Below are 21275 nucleotides of genomic sequence, written 5' to 3'. Positions count from 1 at the left end.
ACGTGCCCGTATCAAGCGATTTGAGTTGCTTTGCAACCCCTAAGGTATCTACTTCTAAGAAACTCATGCTAGCAGCTGTTCGTGTTTTGAATTCTGGAATATTCCATTCGTCTTCCCTGGTGAAGGAATTTCAGAAAACTGCGTTCAATAACTCCGATTTAGTGGCAGAGTCGTCGGTAACAATACCATCGGCACTGTGCAGCGAAGGTATTGACTGCGTCTTGTCGCTTGTGTGCTTTACACACGACCAGAATTTCTTCAGATTTTCTACCAAATTTCGAAATAATGTTACATTGTGGAACCTATTAAAGGCATCTCGCATTGAAGTCTGTGCCAAATTTCGTGCGTCTGTAAATTTTACCCAATATTTGGGATTTTGAATTCTTCTGAACTTCGCATGCTTTTTTCCGTTGCCTCTGCAACAGCGTTCGGACCTGTTTTGTGTACCATGGGGAATCAGTTCCATCTCTTTCCAATTTATGAGGTATGAATCTCTCAATTGCTGTTGCTACTATATCTTTGAATTTTAGCCACATCTCGTCTACATTTGCACAGTCAGTTCGGAAGGAATGGAGATTGTCTCTTAGGAAGGCTTCTAGTGACACTTTATCTACTTTTTTAAATAAAATTATTTTGCGTTTGTTTCTGGTGGATTTGGAAGAAACGGTATTGAGCCTAGCTACAACGACCTTGTGATCACTAATCCCTGTATCAGTCATGATGCTCTCTATTAGCTCTGGATTGTTTGTGGCACCCACTTACATAGGGAGAAATTATCACCATAATAAAATAAGAGAAATCAGAGCTCACACAGAAATATTTAAGTGTTCATTTTTCATGCTCTCTGTTCAAAAGTGGAATAGTAAAGTAGTAGCTTGAAGGTGATTCGAGAAACCCTCTGCCAGGCACTTAATTGTGAAGTACAGAGTGATCATGTAGGTGCAGAATATGGAAGTGCTTGCATGTAGTATTGACACAGTTCAAAATTTTTTTACTTGCTGTTCAAAAAAGTTAAGATTTTGCAAAATGAATGTCTTGAGAACATTATATGTTATTTGGGGACCTACAAATCCTAAAAAACAGCTGTGTATGCCTGCAAAGATATTTAACAAACAATTCAACTGTTATTGGCTCAAAATTTAACCAACTATCAAGATAGTGTGACACTAGGGGATGTCAAATATTGTTAAAGGATCTAAGAAAGCACAAAAAAGTTTGACAGTAAGGATGCCATAGATCAAGAGGTCTTTATACATGGAAAACCTCAGCTGGAGAAGTATGAGAGAGAAAATCAAATCAGCATGGCCTTCAGAGGATGGGTTTAGCAAAGACTGAGTCCAGAACATATAAGTATATGCAGGTGAAATGACTGGAACTTAGGGATGGGTGGTGGTGGTGTATGGACGGATTAGTGGAGCAGATATGATCTATAGTGAGAGTGAAGTTCCCATGGGGGCAGGGATGTGGTGTACAGTACGAACAGAAGTGAGAATTGAGGCAGGAGGGGTACAGAAAAAAGAAAAAGCTAGGGGGTGGGCTTGCATGAATGAGGAATGTGTTGGAGGGACTGTTCCACTTGGAAATTTCAGAATAAGTTTCACTAAGGAATACACAGATGACACATATTGTAAAACAGCTGCTAAAGTTGACTATGTTATGCTGAGCGGTATGCTCCACAATTTGTCCCATTGGCCCTCAGAAAAAGTTTGGCATGAACCATGTGGACATTTTTCAAACCTGTACACAACCAAATTTAACAACAATATGGAAGGAATAGATTGCTACCACATATAGAAGGCATCCCAGCCAGTCCCTCTCCTTTACCTGCTTATTCCCTTGCCAGTCCCTCACCATTTCTATGATACACCTTCTATGCTACCGACACCTGACAGACCTGCATAATCTTTTCTAATCTCCCCCGCTCCTTTTTTCCAGTGCAGTCTCACAATACTGTTCCACCTAACAGCTCTATCCTGTCCCCAGCAGATGCTTGGATGCTCCAACAGGCAGCACTAGCATCTCTCCTCACACCTATCCTGATACCTCCCCTCCTCCCCACCTGTACCCCACTACCCAGCACAAGCTACACTGCTGCTTACACACAGTTGCAGTCAGATGTAAGTACCCAGAGGTGACAATGGTCTTGTGTGTGTGTGTGTGTGTGTGTGTGTGTGTGTATTCTTCTTCTGATGAAGAGCTTAGTTCAAAAGCTGAATATTCTTTTTCGCTGTGGCAGTCTGTGACTCGACAGCACTCCATATGATAATAATATGTCTTTTTAATATTGCTGTTACTCAATCCTGGATTTTCCAGTGTTTGAGACAGCACACGTAGCTATTTGATGAAGAACTCAGTCTGGAAAGTCAGCTACTACTTCATATCTTATTGTGTCATTCTGCTGCTAAAGACCTCCTTAAATCACCAAGTAGTTACATCTTCTCACTTAGACATTTATATTCTATCCTGGATTGGAAATGACAGGAGAACTATCAAAAATATTGTAACATGACAATATTGGATGAAATATAAATGAATATTGTTGTAACAGTGTTATTATTCAAGATTAATTCCGATCTACATTTAAAAATTTTTCTATATAATCACCAGCAAATTACTTCATGTCATTTTCAAAGAAGGAAGCCAACTGTATACAAACTGTTGCACCTCTACATTTTTCATGAAGTGCTTTGCAAACAGAGTTTTATTCAGCTGTCAAAATAAGTGGAAATCATGGGGTGACAGGCCTGAACTGTAGGCTAGATATACAAGGCAGTCAAATACATATGGGCCAATCCTTATTGGTTATCATAGCAGTGTGCAGTCTGGGATTATCGTGGAGGAGTAACGCACTTTTTTGGAAACCAAACTTTGCAGAACTTCCGGAAGTCTGCTTTTGACCTGGGTGCTGTACTTTTTCATTGTAGGCAGCTCAAACTTAGTGAAGGAGATAGCAGTAGAAGGCAGCATTAACTCTAGCACCACTTGGGGGAGGGGGGAGGGGAAGAGGCAAAAATAGCTCGCAGTATTTGTTTTATTTGTGTAATATATCTGTTTGTGGGAGTGAGTGAAGAACCAAGAACTTAGGTAAATGTAGAAAAATATCAAGAGTAGTGCTGTCATGGTTTTATAATGTTTCTGAGTTATTTAAATTTGCTCATTATATTTAATGTAACTGCAGGCAGTTTTTGCCCCCCCCCCCCCTTCCCCCACACACACCCCGGACATTGGAGGGAAACTTTTCTCATGAAAATATTTCTCAATATGGCCGCAAGAAATGCAGTTTCTGACTGTTTATACCACTGTACTGTGTTGCCATTGTTGTTTTGAAATAAATCTCCTCTGTTGTTCGAGCCGTTGTACATTTCTCGCAGTTCTAATAAAACGTGTCATCAGTATTAGTGGTTTGTCACAGATGAAGAGGTGTCAGCTATAATAAATGAAGCAAGTGAAGGTTATGAAAGTGATCCAGAAAATGATGATACAGTTGTGACACAGCAATTGGAAATGAGTCAAGTTCATGGAGTTCATCCCCTGATGAAAAGCACGTAGTTGCTTCCAGCATCATTTTTACAGCAAAAAGCTGTAGGGAATATATTACCATGCCTCCAAGGCAAGTACACAGGTCAGTACAAAATATAGTGAATTTTTGTGAAGGTTTGACTCATGAAAGCTTGACCTCTAGTGTGTCAGAATCTTTCAAAAAGTTTATAACTCCCGAAATAATGAAGATTATTGTGGACTATACAAACCAAGAAGCTTATAATAAAAACTTAAAACGTACAACCAAAGAAGAAGTGTACACCTTCATTGGTATTTTGCTAATCATCGACAGAAAAAATGACACTAGACTGCCTCTTGAGGACTTATGGGGTAAAGTACTGGGAAATAAAATCTACATAGCTACAATGAGTCATATTCGATGTAGAGAACTTCTGTTGTTGATTAGATTTGATGATAAAGAAACAAGAACTGAAAGATGAAAGCAGGAAAGTTTTGGCCCCTACGAGAAGTTTTCGACAAAATTAATGAAATTTTTGTGAAATACTACATACCAAGTGCAGATCTAATGATCAATGAAATGCTCTCCCTATTTTGAGGAAGATGTCCCTTTAAGGTCTTTATGAAAGACAAGACTGGGAGGTACGGCATATTAATTAGGATGTTATCAGATGCACACACCCTTTATGTTCTAAAAATGGAGGTCTGTGCAGTGAAGGATGAACGATCTGCCGAGGAATGGAGTGCAAAAGCAGTTGTTAGATGCCTAGTGAATCAACTGGCAGTAAGTGGAAGAAATATAACAACAGACTGTTATTATACATCCATAGACCTAGCCGAGGAACTTTACACTGATGACAAGTTAACTTTGGTGGGAACATTGACGAGTAACAAAAACACATACCAGAACAGCTAAAGATGATGCAGGTTCGAGAGCAGCTATTTTCCTGTAAGTTCTTATTTACGGATCCAAAAACAGGCAACATACCAGTTACCTTGGTTTCATTCATCTCCAAACTGAAGCCTACTAAACATCTCCTACTTCTTTCCACACAACACAATGATAACAAGGTGGATGAGTCAACATAGGAAAAAAAAGACAAACATCAATCTCTACTACAATGAAACAAAAGGGGGCATAGACAGCATCGATCAAATGATGTGACATCTTTCAGTAAAACAAGGGACGAGAAGGTGGCCATTATCTCTCTTTTTCACCTTGATAGATATTACCTGTCTCAATGCTGGAACAATTTTCATGATTAACAACTCAAACTGAAATAAGAAGAAGCATAATGTAAGCAGGCTGTATCTGCTAGAATTAGGTCAACAGCTCATTAGGCCAGCTGTGGAAGAGAGAGAGCAAAGAATATCATGGGTTTACAAAAGCCAATATCTCTGCAACGGAAAGTGTTCTAGGGAAAATGCTGCCCAGCACTGCTGCAACTGTTCAATCTGTTGAATTTTATTCAAGAGGAAGATGTCACATCTGTCTGAAAAGTAAAAACTCTAAAAAGGAAAAAGACAAGTTGACAAAAGTGTTTATAATTTGTTGCAGGTGTTCCAAGTATGTGTGTTCCACTCATTCTGCAAAAAGAATCACATGCAAAGGTTGTGAAATTGAAAGTGAGTAGGAAGGAAAAACTCAATTGTAATTTCTGGCTTTGATTATATGTTTTGTTATCTGTGGTTTGCTATTGTACATTCCTTTATAATTTCTTAATATAAGTCTGATGTATATGAAAGTGTTAGTTTCATGATGAAAATATAATAATATTTCACATATTCATTACTTTATTTATTGTATTTTTATATGCTATGATGTTCCTGATGACTATGGAAAGTATGTTGCAACCTGGTAAAGAAATTCCTAGTTCATTAAATAATCAAAAAAAAAAAATGTTAAAAAGTAAAATAATGTGAGGGCAATTTTTGTCACCTGCCTGCTCCCCCTCCCTCCCATCCCTCCTCTCGCCCTTAGGCATCCATGTGAAAGATCCGAGCTTAGTGGTGCTAGGGTTAATAGTCTGAATACCCAAAGGAAATTGACCAGGAGAATGCATTTGCAATCCCAGATTGCGATGGCTATAAAGTTACCAGTAGACAAACATTTATTAGCTTCCACCAATATTCACTTATCCACCACTCCATATTAGCATTCTTCAATCTGAGGGTGTAATGGTAGACAAAAGTCTCATCATACATACTGATTTTTGCCAAAAAAGCATCACCTCCTCCCAGTTGCTCATGAGAATTGGCCAAGAAATTGTAATTTCTGCAGATTTCTGCTCTTCATTCAGCAAATTAGGAGAAACCAATGAGCTGACACATTCTGGAATCTCAACTCATTCTGAATGATTGAACAATTTTCATAGCTCATTTGAAATTTTCTAAGGATTTCAAACAAATGTAAGAGACATCACTTTAGAAAAGTTCACAAATAGCCTTATGTTCTGCAGTGTGGTACCGGTGCGAGAATGGCACAAGTATGTGATTTTTCAACACAATTTTATCCTTCCTTACTTTTCCATACTGTGGGAGTAAAAGGCAAAACATTTCAGCAGAATTAACATTATCCAAATCTTAGGTTTGGGAGTGGAGAAGCCCCTGTATTAACACGCTGACTGCCATGAGGACAGTAACAACCACAGCGAAGTCTTACCATTGACGTGTGCACACCAGAGGCCTGAAAAGTCACGCGTGCAGCAATCGAAATGTTAAGCAAAGTTAAGCTGAATGTCTGAATTACCTGTAGTTTATATAATTATACAATATTTAAGAATTGTGAAACTCTAAATCAAGGGTGCTATAAAAACAAAACCCGATCTGGTGAATATTCCTGAAATGATTAGAGGTGCCATACATTGCTGTGTCTGAAAAAAGAATCTCGCTTCACTTACTATCTTTCAAATTATTTATTCAGATTTTGAAAATAGGAGTTACGAATAAGAATAGAGAGAGAGAGAGAGAGAGAGAGAGAGAGAGAGAGAGAGAGAGAGAGAGAATAGACCCTGTTGGTAGAGAGAAGACAGGAGGGATGTTAGTTATTTAACTGCAGTACATATATTGCTCTTTGCATGTACAATAATTTTTTTTTACACATTATCAAAATAATTTATGAAGTAACAAACTAGATAACACAAACACTCTTGACTGTGTGCCCTTGCAAGTACTAAGCACATGTATCTGCACACACACTTGCCCATACCCATGCACGCGCGCGCGCACACACACACACACACACACACACACACACACACACACACACACACACACACACACATTCTTCAATTTGGTAAATGTTTTGATAATCAGGTAACCATATGAGAGCTTCTGCTGTGAACCTTTATTCGATGCCAGGTAGCAGCTGTAGGAAATGAAAAACAAAAATGACATTAGTTTTCTTACAGCACATGACCAACAAGAAAGAACACAAAATAAATAATAGTAGTCACAGACGAATCTTAAATGGTGAAAATGCTAAATGACAGTATGTATGTTTTACTAAGACTGTTTTGTGGAAAAAGGGACAGCAAACAGCATTTTGGAGAAGTTTCTATACAAAGAGTGACACACATTACCACAGAAAAAAAAACTGAAAATTAATATTACCCTTTACTACTCAATTTCTGTTTATCTTTTCTGAGCTACCACACTCTCAAAGCCATTTACTCAAATTTATTCAGTTTCTCATCCTTTTTGTATCTTATTGTTGAGATGAGAGATTGTACCAAATGAGTCAAATTTCAGTCTGTTACGTTTTCATACATAACTCTGGCATGTACCGGTATTATGAAAAGGGAAGTTGCCATTCACCATATAGCAGGAATGCTGAGTCGCAGATAGGCACAACAAAAAGACTGCCACTGATAAAGCTTTTGGATATTAAGGCCTTTGTCAACAACAGATGTAGACACGCACAAGCACGCGCATACACACACACACACACACACACACACACACACACACACACACACAAGACAGCAGTTTCAGGCAACTGAAACCACACTGCAAGCAGCAGGATCAGTGCATGATGGGAGTGGTGACTAGGTGGGGGTAAGAAGGAGGCTGGGGCAGGGAGGGGGAGGGATACTTGGGTAGGGAAGCTGTAAGTTCTTGAAAGGAATTTAAGTTTATATGCCTGTTATGTGATGAACTTCTCAATGACGTATGTTCAATATCCGATTAGTGCTTTGTGGTTCCACTACCATTTCTGTCAGTGTATTTATTACATTATGCCCATACAAGAACATCATATGTGCTGATAGTGAGGGGAAGGAGGTCAGAGAAGTGGAATCAGAAAATTCTGCTGCTTCTGTTGTATTGCACAGAATTTTAAGTACTGGTGCTCCTATTCAACTGTGCTAACATTTGGGGATAAACAGTCACAATTCAGGAAATACATAAATGAAAATTCAAATACATGTCACTTTCGTATGATTGTGCCATTAATTTGTGCATGGAATAAAGAAGGTTTTGTAATCATGATTATTCTTAAGAACAGACAGAGGTCCGACACTTGGTGCTCAAACTGAAGGTAAATGGGAGGGGCAGTTTCCTCACAACAGGTTTCTGTGAAAATATGGACATCAAGATTTCACAGAAAAATTGCACATATAGCTTTCAATACGATTCTGACACATTATTTGTTGATATACAGTACAATAGTACACAGTTCTTCCAAACACCGTAGTGGTCGGGTTACAAAGGCATCCGCAAAAGAGCCTTTCGATCGAAAGTTCTTGATACCTTGCCGTGTCAAATTCAAATAAAATCTAAAGTTTCAGTGATTGCCTCTTCCATCATCATCAGGCCTGACTTATAAAACTGGTGAGGCTCCCACTTTTATGCTCAGAGAATGGCATCTAATTGGCTAGATTATGTCACAGAGATTGCACACTCCACACCACCAGTTACATTAGGTGGGAAACTATGAGAAGTCTTCCAGTGTGCTCTTTCTTTATCAAGTGCACGTTTCCACCCACTGTGAAATGCATACCCAGTGCCTCTATAAAAGTTGTTGTCTCCTCACCCAGTTTCCACTGCTTCCTGAATAACATATTCCCAATAATTTGATGTGTTAACCACCATTCTTGTATGTCCAAATACACTCCTGGAAATGGAAAAAAGAACACATTGACACCGGTGTGTCAGACCCACCATACTAACTCCGGACACTGCGGGAGGGCTGTACAAGCAATGATCACACGCACGGCACAGCGGACACACCAGGAACCGTGGTGTTGGCCGTCGAATGGCGCTAGCTGCGCAGCATTTGTGCACCGCCGCCGTCAGTGTCAGCCAGTTTGCCGTGGCATACGGAGCTCCATCGCAGTCTTTAACACTGGTAGCATGCCGCGACAGCGTGGACGTGAACCGTATGTGCAGTTGACGGACTTTGAGCGAGGGCGTATAGTGGGCATGCGGGAGGCAGGGTGGACGTACCGCCGAATTGCTCAACACATGGGGCGTGAGGTCTCCACAGTACATCGATATTGTCGCCAGGATGCACGGATGCACGCCAAGACCGTAGGATCCTACGCAGTGCCGTAGGGGACCGCACTGCCACTTCCCAGCAAATTACTGACACTGTTGCTCCTGGGGTATCGGCGAGGACCATTCGCAACCGTCTCCATGAAGCTGGGCTACGGTCCCGCACACCGTTAGGCCGTCTTCCGCTCACGCCCCAACATCGTGCAGCCTGCCTCCAGTGGTGTTGCGACAGGTGTGAATGGAGGGACGAATGGAGACGTGTCGTCTTCAGTGATGAGAGTCGCTTCTGCCTTGGTGCCAATGATGGTCGTATGCGTGTTTGGCGCCGTGTAGGTGAGCGCCACAATCAGGACTGCATACGACCGAGGCACACAGGGCCAACACCCGGCATTATGGTGTGGGGAGCGATCTCCTACACTGGCCGTACACCTCTGGTGATCGTCGAGGGGACACTGAATAGTGCACGGTACATCCAAACCGTCATCGAACCCATCGTTCTACCATTCCTAGACAGGCAAGGGAACTTGCTGTTCCAACAGGACAATGCACGTCCGCATGTATCCCGTGCCACCCAACGTGCTCTAGAAGGTGTAAGTCAACTACCCTGGTCAGCAAGATCTCCGGATCTGTCCCCCATTGAGCATGTTTGGGACTGGATGAAGCGTCGTCTCACGCAGTCTGCACGTACAGCACGAACGCTGGTCCAACTGAGGCGCCAGGTGGAAATGGCATGGCAAGCCGTTCCACAGGACTACATCCAGCATCTCTACGATCGTCTCCATGGGAGAATAGCAGCCTGCATTGCTGCGAAAGGTGGATATACACTGTACTAGTGCCGACATTGTGCATGCTCTGTTGCCTGTGTCTATGTGCCTGTGGTTCTGTCAGTGTGATCATGTGATGTATCTGACCCCAGGAATGTGTCAATAAAGTTTCCCCTTCCTGGGACAATGAATTCACGGTGTTCTTATTTCAATTTCCAGGAGTGTATATTATTGTGTTTTATGTAACAGGCTGTGATTGGCCACCATACATTTTTTTCCAAAATCCTGTATTAAGGTGACCCTGATGTTCAACACAGCAACTGGTAATAGTCCATATAGACAGCACTATGTTAACTGCTGCCACCTTCACAAGGATATTGTACGTTCCTGGTACTCTCAGGGAGAGATTACCTTCAACAGGTTGTGAACCATCTTTAATTTTCCTGCATGGCTGGAAGACCGGTCTGATTTCTTGCATGTAAAGGACTCTACCTATCTTGTTTGTTGTTTTATTGCACAATGACAGCCATGCTATGTTTGGGCCTATTAGCTTGGTTGAACAGCATCACATCTTTGTTTCCTCAACAGCACTGATTGCATATTGCCAACAGAATACCTGTTTACTTCTGAATACCATCACCAGATGATTATTTATCCAAAATAGTGCATTAGAGTGTTTAGCATCGCTCTCTTTTGAGCTAGATGACAAAAACTACAACTGTTGAGATATTAGGTCCACATGCATTGGTTTTTAATACACAGAATGGCTGTGTCATTCATCTGCTTCCTATTCAACACACACATCTAGGGAGGCCAACTTCCCATCCTCCTCCATTTCTGCTGTAAATATTACATTTACATGTATCTCATTCATATGGCTGATGAACTGCTGCAGCATTTCATTGCCCTGCAGCCAGACTAAACTTGTATCATCAGCATATGTGAAGAAACTCATTCTTCAAAATTATCCATGAAAAAAATCAGCTATGGTCAATGACAGTGGCACAACCATGTCTGTTTCATCAGTCATTTCATAATAATTTCCAACATTCAAAAATATGTTGAAGTTAAGGTGTGCCTAACAATTTTACAATTTGCAGAGGAGAAATGAGAGGCCAATAATTTACTTTTTACCAGTAACTTCACAAAAAAGGAGACCATGACTCACCAGGACTTCGCTTGGGCATATACTCATCTGCTTTTAATGTCTGCAAACATTTATAAGTTCTTATTATTGTCTCTGCAATGGCCTATTAGTTAAATATTTTGCCAGCTTGTATATAGGAGAGCCAATAATACTCCCAGACGTATATCATCTTTGTGTATTTTACACAGGCCATAAAATCTAGTGTTGCTGCTCTTGGTCCTAAATTCTTCACAAGTTTGTCAGCGAGGCCAAGGTTTTTTATCAGCTGCCCTGTCTTCCTGTTAAGTGTCGATGCAGCATCCCATTCAAGAATCCAGTATGTGCTACCTTCCAATAATACACACATCCTTATAACATGTAGCATTGAGATTAAACATAGCATTCTTGTCAGCTGGTAAACTTCATCCTCCTCCTACAATTTAGGTGCTTATCTGTTTAGTCATCAAAAGTTTGGGACTTTACCCAAATTTCAGGGGGAAAATTAGCTCTTAATCCGAAGACTCCATGGCGAAATGCTTTGTAGCCATGTTAGTTTCTTCTATGGAGATAACATAACATGCAGCAGCCATCAGCCTTAGAAGTTGTGCATAAGCAAACACAGCTCCTGAGTAATCTGGCTTTCCATACAAAATTTTGCAGTGGTCAGTCATCATATAAGAGCTGCTGCAGTGAAGAGAATTTTATTGAAGTCGAACTATGCTATCAGCAACAAGAGGCCATGTCTTATGAGGTATGAACTAGATGCCAATGCTTGTTCCTTATTTAGTTGCCATCTATTTTTGTCAGCAGCTCTCACCATGGAATTGGGAATGGGTATATATGACTCTGACTGCACATAAACACTATAATTTAACCAATACAAGGGGGAAACAGGCTGATAAATTTTAGCATTTCAACCTTCAACTAGTATCAGATGTCTGTGAAACATCTATCGAATTTCCTGATGGTCATTCCTTCCCCCTCCTGTGTCATTTCACCTTTTCTCTCCGTATACCTTGCAGTTGGAGCGTTGGTTTCTACAGTGAAAATAATGTGCTGTTTGTCGTATTTTATCTTCAGTAAATGGCCAGTAAATCACCAAGACATCTCACAGATGTATGACACCAGTTGCACAATTATCATCAGTCAGATGTATTTACCATTATTTCATGTTTATTGTGATAATTATGATGTGAGATATCATAGTTATTAATGACAGTGTCTCTTGATTAATTCACACAAAATGTAAGCACTACTAAGTCCTTCTACCCTTCAAAACAACTTGAACAGACTGGTTATTCTCACTGAGTTCCAAGAGTAAATGAACCAAACTTTGGAATGCATTTGAAACCGCTTCACCAGGAGAAAAGGATAACCACCAACTAATATCAAAACCAGACAGCGTAACATTGTGTTGCAAATTCCTGGTTTGCAACCTAGGGCTAATGCCTCAGGTAGAAATCCAGATGTTTAACAAGTATGAGGTCTACTTTTCACTTAAAGACATTTTAGACGAGATCCTGCACTGGTTGAACAATGAAACTGGTAGAACTGGAATAAAGTGCTCTTGAAAGAACCTATCTTTCATGCGTGACATTAATGTTCTTGAGCTGAAAGCTTTCATACGATTACTTGTATTCATAGCAATCTTCAAATCCAGTTATAAATCTGCAGGTAAGCTTTTCTCAGCAAATGGAACCAGCCATGATTTTTTCATGGTCCCATGACCAAGGAAAGGTTCTTTGTTTATTGACAGCTCTTCAGTTCAGCAATCCAGGTAACAGGGGAAAAAGGATGATGCAACTGTAACAGTGTAAACATTTTTAATATATTTACTGAGAACTGTCTTTAGTGTTATTCTCCAGGTTTTACTGTGTGTATTGATGAAATGGTTTTGAATTTTGACAGTCAATGTAGGTTTTCTAAGTAATTGCAAAGAAAATCAGTAAAATATGGGTTAAAGATTATTTGTATGACATACAGTAGGACCCAGTACTTATACTACACCCACATTTATTCAAAGACATGCAGTGCTGAACAAAATCTCTCTGCAAGGTAACAGAAACTGAGCATTCCCACACAATTGGTACTGAAGCTCACCAGACCAATCCAAAAGATACCCTAAAATATCACTTTGAACATTTGTTCAGCTCTACTGAACTTGTCAACAAACTTCTGAAAATAGAACCAGTGTGTGGGAGCTGTGATGAAAAATAAGAAAGATACCACCACAGTTTCAACCAAGTAAGAAACATGCAGAGTAGTGTGCTATTTATGGCTCCACAGAGAACATTATTTTCTTATGTACCTAAAATGTAAAAAGCAATGATTTTTCCACCCATGCACCACTCCATGACTGATGATTTGGACATAGGTAAGTCAGACTTTTTTTTTAATACTTTAACTAAAGTTGGTGCTATGAGGCTAGATCAGAAGAACATGAACTACCCAGCCAGCAGAAGAACTCATTTGCCAGAGATGGCACTATTTTTACAATTACTGATGTGAGATGTGGTTCCAGTGTTCTCATTCTTCATCAATTCTATTCTGATGTTTAGAAAATGGCCAAACTTGATATTATGATAACACTTGGAAAGTTGTGGGTGTACACACATATACGTCAAAGCTCTATTGAGTTGAAAAGTCTTCCACGTGAGCTAACATTCTACTTGAGGAGAATTGTAAAGATAGATGATGAAAGAGAGAGACCTGAACATACCGTGTTTATTTTTTTTTTTTTTTTAGAATTGTAAAGTGTGCTAGTATTGCAGGCCCAAACTGAAGAGAACAAAGTATCCATGCCAGAACTGTGTGAAACTGATCTGCTTGGAGTGCACCAAAACAATATGTGGAAAGTGTTTTGCTGATAACTGATAAACAAAACACGTATTTTCATAAATTTTTGATGTGTATGTCATAGATTTTTATATTTGGAAAATGTTAGCTACTGCTGTTACACATAACATTGAAACACATAAGGTAAAAACTGTAGCATATTATGCAATGAAGAAAACTATATGGTCTCTAACAAGATACCAGTTACATTACAAGATTGTGTGATACTAGTTAAGGGTTAACTGTGAACAAGGTACTACTGGGACTATCGCTGTTCACTGTACTATCATCAACGTCTCCAGCAGGAACTTGACAAAGCCACTATTTCAGTCCTCAGCAAAGACCTGAATTTTTGTTCCACCTCCATTAACACTACAAGTTTCTGAAATTACCAGTGGAGTGGAATAAGCAGTGGATCTTCTTCCTTAGGAAGTGGCAGCTGAGATGAGGCTTGCCACCCCTGCCCCCAGAAAAAGTCCAGTGTTAGCAAGGTGGGGAAACAAGAACTGGCATCACTGGAGAAGGATAAAAATTAGTTGTTTTACTGGCTGACAAGGGGAATGCAATGCTACAGTCAACCTCAATGCTACAGATTATCATAATGCTACAGATTATCGTAAGAAGGCATGTTTATTATTGGAAGACAGCGCATACTGGACTCTTAAATGAAATCCCACATTGACTCTTAACAGGACAACAAGGGAGCTACAAAAGAACTCTGGCCTCTCTGATGAACTTGTGAATAATTTAAGGTCCAGTGCACCTAGGCCACCCATGTGGTATGGTTTCCTTAAGACACACAAATATGGTGTACCACTGAGAGCAAATGTTAGTGCTGTCGGCTCTCTTGCATAAAAGCTGGAAAGTATTTAAGTAATTGGCACCTGTAATTGGGCACAAAGACACCATATTAACACACTCTGGAAGGATTTGAGTTTATTTATGTTTCGTGCACCTTTGGTTGCAGACGGATCATGAGATACCTTTGTTTACTACACACTGCCTGTAGACTTCATCTAGTTAGGTGTTTACACCCATAGGCAACATAGAAAACGTGATTCCTTTCATGTAACTTTTTCTTATTTGGCACTGTGAGTGTATTTTGGTATTTCAAATAGTTACTATTTCCATCAAAGTTCCTCCTGCCTTTAGCGATGCTCCTATTCAGAAAATGGAAAGGAATGAATGAATCTGAAACAATTTTGGAGGCTTTTACCAAGAGGTGTTCACATGTTCCTGGTGGGAATGAATATCCAGTTGCCTGTGTGAAGGAAGAAATTTGTGGTTTTGAGTACAGTTCCAGTGGCAATGGTATTTTTAAACCTGTAAAGAAACATAGAGTAGCTATGTTGTAAAGTGCAACTGTTTGAAGGTCATTCTGGGGTCATTAAATTTCCAACACAAAGTGACTGTAGACTCTGTGATAAGCCAGATGCTTGGCAATTTCTTGTTTGAATTGTTTTGCAAGGAGTTGTGCACCTACCATGATCGGATCTCAGTAAAATGTAAGACTTCGCCTAATGCATTCAATTGGTCTCCCATTACATGAAGAGGCAAGAAGAAATTCCTTGGTCTAATTCTTCTAATAGGACACATAAGAAAAGACAGAAGCAAAAATTACTTGTCAACAGACCCCTAATAGCTATCCCAATATTTTCACAGACTAAGTAGCAATAGATTAGAACAGATTTTGACATTCTGCACTTTAATGACAATGCAAAATAGAACAACAGCTCTGGGAGACTCTTCACAGTTGAACCTGTGCTGGATTATTTCCTCGATAAATTCAGGACACTTTACAAACTAAAAAAAAAAAAAAAAACATTTGTCTTTGGAAAGGGATGGGTGGGGGGGATTATTCATTGGAGGGAATACTTGTTGGGGTTGTGTGTGTGAGTAACATGCCATGTTCACAATATGGATATTTATGTTGAAGAAGAGAAGAAATCTCAGCCCTCCTGGTATGTGGCACCATATCTACCAGTATAATTATTATAACAGTACGTCTTCTGTATAGATACTACTGAAAAACAAAACCAGTGTCTGTGGTATTATGGGATGAACAGAAGAGGTTCACTGCAAACTCTGAAAACTATAGCATCAAGAATGAAGAAAAGTGGCACAGTTTTCTGCAAATGTGACACTCTTCTCCTCGTATGGAATGCCAGAATGATATTACCAATTTATAAGGCCTCCGTCTCATATACAGGGATGAAAAATAGAAGAACCAGAGAGGATATATTGAAGCCTGTGTGTGTGTGTAAATCAATACAGCGTGCTTGTACAAAGAGTTGGCTGTGCAGATCAGTGCCTTTCATACTATTCTGTTCTAAGAAAATTCATGAAATTGAAAAAAGTCATCCTTTTTAAATACCCAGAATCCAGAGAAAAAATACTGTATAACCAGTTTCTCCTTTTGGTGCAAAACACTGGATCGCTGACAATGGTGATGAAGTTTCTCTGCACCCAGGGAGAGAGATGTCCAGCCCATCCCCTAATGGAAAAGGAAGAGCACCATGTAAACATCCATCTAGAAGGCTATCAGGTGAAAGGAAGTAACATAAACCAGTGTCTATTTCAAACAATGGGAAGAAGAAATTTCCTAGCATGCAGAGTTAGTGCTGCCAGTGGAAAAAGAAGTGGAACAAGATATATTTGCAAATTTTGTACAGTTCCATTTAATTGAGATAAATGTAGTATAGTACATTAGAAAAGTATTAGGAACCTTTGTTCATATATAGCCTCCAACCTAAAAACAATATCTGAAATAACAGTAACTGTAAAGGATAAGGTCCCCTCGCCCAGTGGGGGCGCTGTCTTGTCGCAACGTTTTGATGGGTTTTGTACCCATCACCTTAAAGCTTGAAGGTAATGGGTATGAAACTCATTGAGACATTGCAACATGACGATATCATCACTCAGCTGATCACCTCAGAAAATTTCGTCAGTAGTAAATATTATAACAAAGGAACAGATCAAAAAATGGGCATTGCAGAATTTGTGTGATTAATGCATTTATTGTTGTGTACAATAAGACAGTGGATTATGATGATTACTTTTAAATGTGGTTTACAATCACTTCACAATTATAATTTACAAAAAGTGGTACTTTTCTGCATGCATTAAAAATTATTGTTTCATGATGTGGAGAAATATGTAATGTTCAAACACTGAAAGTTTAAAATAGAAATGATGCAATGTTGATGAGATGTGAATTTATTTATGGTTACATGCAAACACAAGACAGTTAGCCAAAAAAGTACTGTTTTGTGTAGTCAAATGACTGCACCAAAAGGGGATTAGAGAACCTGCAAGACAGTTATGTTGTCTGAGCTGCATGCAACTCAGGCAGCACATAATGCCTGGCTACTGTGATAAGTTGGAATAAAATATCTGGTCCTTAATGTGTTAAAGAACTCATAAATGTAAGTAGACATCACAAAGGAGATGGAGCTATGTTTAAGTGAAGATATGTCTCCCTTCTGTATGAACGTACCAGTAGACGATAAAACAGATGCTTGCTCATTTCTCCCCTGAAAATTGTAAAATTATATTGACACACAAATTATTATGAAACAGCTGATGGAACAGCCCTGAGTTCATCACTCTCTCCAGCCCTATCCTTTCCTCCCCCCCCCCCCCCCCCCCCTCCAGGGAGGAATTCAAAGAACAAGTGTGAACAGTGCCTCCCTCCAAACATCCTACTTCCTCAGATATATTGACAATACATTCTTAATCTGGCTGCACGGCAGTGAGGTACTTCAGCAGATCACTGGCCACTTGAAAAGTATACAGCTAACTTAAGATTTACAACAGAGATGAGGAAGGAGGGGAAATTGCTGTTTTTAAATGTGCTGTTTGAACAGAAAGCATATGGATGACTCGCCCATTCTGTGTATTGAAAACCAATGCATATGGACCAGACCTATATCTCAAAGGGTGTAGTTTTTATCATGAAGCTCAGAAGATAATTGTGCTGAATATTCTAACACACTGGGCCACGATTATTTCGATCAAAGATCACCTCAGCTTAAAGATTAATCATTTAATGATGCTCTTCAGCAGGAATGGGTATTCTGTATGTGAAATTAGGTCAATTGTCAAGGAAACCAAAACACAATGCCACTCAAATGAGCCGGGATGAGCAGCACATGGCACAGCTTCCATTTTACAGTATAACAACTAGTAACATAGGTAGAGTCCCAAACAGGGAAGGAATCAGAACATTACTTGGGGCACTGTGTACAGACTACAGCTGATCACTGTGTTGAATATCAGTGTCACCTTAATTACAGTATTTATGAAAAACCCACAGTGGTCAAGGAGAGTCTTTTAAAAATAAACACAAGATTATATTTGGACATATGAGAACTTGACTCTTGTATTCAACTATTGGGACTCTGTAACTAAAAAAGAAGAGGAAATTACACTATGTGACAACAGCTTTAGAGACACCAGATATGTCCTCAGCTATGTGTGGATGGCATGAACTTGTTAAAGCAAGAGTGCAGAGGATGACTTCTCTTAGTTTACCACATGATGTACATGGTGATGATGTAAGCAATGCTGAACAGTGAGTGCAAATGTAATCTATGGAAATAAAGGATCCCATCTCAGCACATTTCATTTCTGTGACATAATGTAGCCAATCAAATGTCATCCTTGAGCATGAAAAAGGGATCCTCACCAGCTTCATGACAGTCAGACTTAGTCCCTGATGATAACAATGGAAGCAATCTTTAAAAGATGGAATTTTATCTTAATTTGATGTGACAAGTTAACTGAGAATTTTTTATCCATAACCCTGGTCCATCTGCACACTCAAGGAAGAAGTATTATTCTGTCCCATTAAACTGCAACAATATATCCCACACTTCATGGTTTCATTTATACTAACATCAGCTGATAAACAAAATTCTTAAACAATTGGGAAGTGGGGGAGGGGGATACTTAGAAGTTGATCTTTATTCACCACATAATATGACTGTCTCCAGCACATAAAATAATTATAACTTCTGTGTGACAAGTATACTATAAATAAGTCAATTGCATCATGCTAAATTCATTTTGCAGCCACACTCCCTCCTCCCTGCCACACACACACACACACACACACACACACACACACACACACACACACACACACACACACACTCTTGAAAGCATGACAATGTAAAAATCAACAATGTTAAATTTGCACAGTTCTATATTTTAATGCATTTTACATACCATGAAATCACAGTGTCATTACATGTCCCATGAAGAGAATGGTCCAGGTTGTTTTGTTAACTATCATAAACATGAATGGATGATCAGCCTTGAACACTTCTGGCATTGACAGAAACCGTGGCTCTAAAGACACTCCTACGAGAAAGATAGATTCATTTTAATGTAAACCTCTTTGCTCTTGTAAGTACAATTGTGATAGTATATGTAACTAAGTTCTCCACAAGAAACAGAGTCATGTCTTGGGACTAGCATATACACTAAATAAAGGAAGTACTCTTTATGTATGAACAGATTGCTGCTGGCTCAAACCATGTTAACTGACACTTACACTGACCATCTGTGAAATTGTCTATTCAGTCACAAACTGTGATGTGGTGCTGACTATGTTTATCACTATGACAGAATCCAGTACTGACGAGTGCATGAAGTACACCTCTTTTCTACAGTTACAAATGCATTCTGCAAACCACTATGAAATGTGATGCATGGGGTACTTTCCATTGTACAACATTGCAAAGCAGGTACCATTAAATTATAAGTGCTATAATCATGATTGAAACAGAGAGTATGGTTTATGTAGAATTAGGTAATAATAATTAGGATAAAGGGCAAATAAAGAAAGACAGATACAGTGCATCCCACTATTTGTTTTACTTTATTGCTGATATATATGGTTTAGCAACAACTCTTTCATTGTAATTAAATATTACATAGCACCCATTAGTGTTCTACATCTATCACTGCCCCACCAATATCTTCAGTCTTAGTGTTTTTTCACTAGCCATTTGGGGAAACACTGAACAGTGAAGATGAACTCTCAATCACCTACTTCAAATTGATAGGATGAAAAATAATGTTAGTCAGTGGGAACAACTACTTGAGTCACTATAACTCATTTCAACACCTGACAGAGGTACTGCCTAGAAACAGCTGATTGTTATTTATTGTATAATTGATTGATTAATTTTTTTTAAAAACAGTAATTCCTTTGTGAGACTATTGAGGTACAGTTCTCAGTTCTAATTACATTCATAGTCACCCATAATAATCAAAACACTGAATTATTAGCATGCAACTATCAATGAGTAATATGTATCAAATATAATTACACATTAGAAACAAACACCCATTATGGGAAATAGTCACATGTATTGGAATAAGTTCTTGTAAGATTATTTGTAAATAAAAAATGTAACTATAACTGTTCCTACAGCATCTGTTTATGGACTTGAGAATAATTGTGTGTCACATGTCATGAAACAACGAAGTGCCATTTTCATGAGTTACATTGTGCTTTGAATTAAAAATGTGCAACAAATTGTCAAAAATAACTACTTTTTCATTGCTCCTAAAGTGATCACACCTTTCATGCTTTTTAGGTAAAATGTATAATTGCCAAGTTTCCAGGTTTGCAGCTGAGTTAAAGAGATCAATTTCCTTCACAATATTTTGACAATTTTGCTTGTTGTCTTCATTTGGTTTTGATCACGGATTTCACTGTTTGGATTCCTAATCAAAAGTGATCACTTCATGGCTCTGTTCTTCTTCAAAACAGATGAATGAATATGTAAGCCAATGTTTAAATGTCAACATTACACTGTATTACTGCACATCTAAAAACTTTCTATAAAACATGAATAATGCACTACTGCCATTACAGACTGCTTCTTTATGCTTACAGTTACAATGTTAATGTGATTTTTATCGACAGAATTAGTTGTTTCTTCTTCTGCTGCTACTCCTCCTGCATCATCATCTTCAAAGTGTAAACAACTAAAAATCAAACAGTTATTCAATAAGTACGATCAACACTACTTTGAAGAAAGGTCCTTTTCAGTTATACTATAAGTTGCTTTTGCCCTTCTACCATGTACTTTGTTAGTCAACTTATCAAAGGAAAACAACTGGCTACATATTATGGGAGTGGAGCCTTTTTATGCTGAAATGCGAATCGGGATCCACAGTTCCACAGTCTACATAATGCATACACTGATGAGCTAAAACATTATGACCACCTCCTTAATAACTTGTTTGTCTACCTCTGGAATGAAATACACCACTGATCTGCATATCAGGGATCCAACAGCTTGTTGGTAGGTTTGTGGAAATATGACTATGCACAGGTCATGTAATTACATAAATAACGGTCCAAAAGACCATTGTAGCATGGCTCTTGCTCTGAGAGACAGATAATTATACTGCTGAAAGATGACATCATCATCAGGGAAGGCTTAGAGCATGAAGGGATGCAGGTGGTTCACAGCTGTCAACATGTCATCGATTACTTCCACAGGTCCCATCCAAGTGGAGGAGAATAACTCACATAGCAT

The 21275-nt window shown here is 39.1% G+C and overlaps 1 protein-coding gene across 5 annotated transcripts in view; it reads right to left on the bottom strand.

Moving 5' to 3' along the window:
* Positions 1-6398: 6398 nt before the first annotated feature.
* LOC126336609 (leukocyte elastase inhibitor-like) overlaps positions 6399-21275 on the bottom strand; it is a 134914-nt gene continuing 120037 nt past the window's right edge. The window contains exons 8-9 of one of the 5 annotated variants that reach the window (XM_050000477.1): positions 18946-19080; positions 6399-6865 (exon numbers count right to left, since the gene is read on the bottom strand). In XM_050000477.1, coding sequence (XP_049856434.1) covers positions 18953-19080 — 128 coding nt within the window. In that variant the 3' untranslated portion in view covers positions 6399-6865; positions 18946-18952. Of the gene's footprint in view, positions 6866-18945; positions 19081-21275 lie in introns of those variants that run through there. The other 4 variants (XM_050000478.1, XR_007564982.1, XM_050000479.1 and 1 more) reach the window with 4 other exon arrangements.

This window comes from Schistocerca gregaria, chromosome 2, assembly GCF_023897955.1.
Source record: "Schistocerca gregaria isolate iqSchGreg1 chromosome 2, iqSchGreg1.2, whole genome shotgun sequence".
Taxonomy (NCBI): Eukaryota; Metazoa; Arthropoda; class Insecta; order Orthoptera; family Acrididae; genus Schistocerca; species Schistocerca gregaria.
Note: the sequence above shows the minus strand (reverse complement) of the source record. Positions and strands in the feature narration are given on the sequence as shown.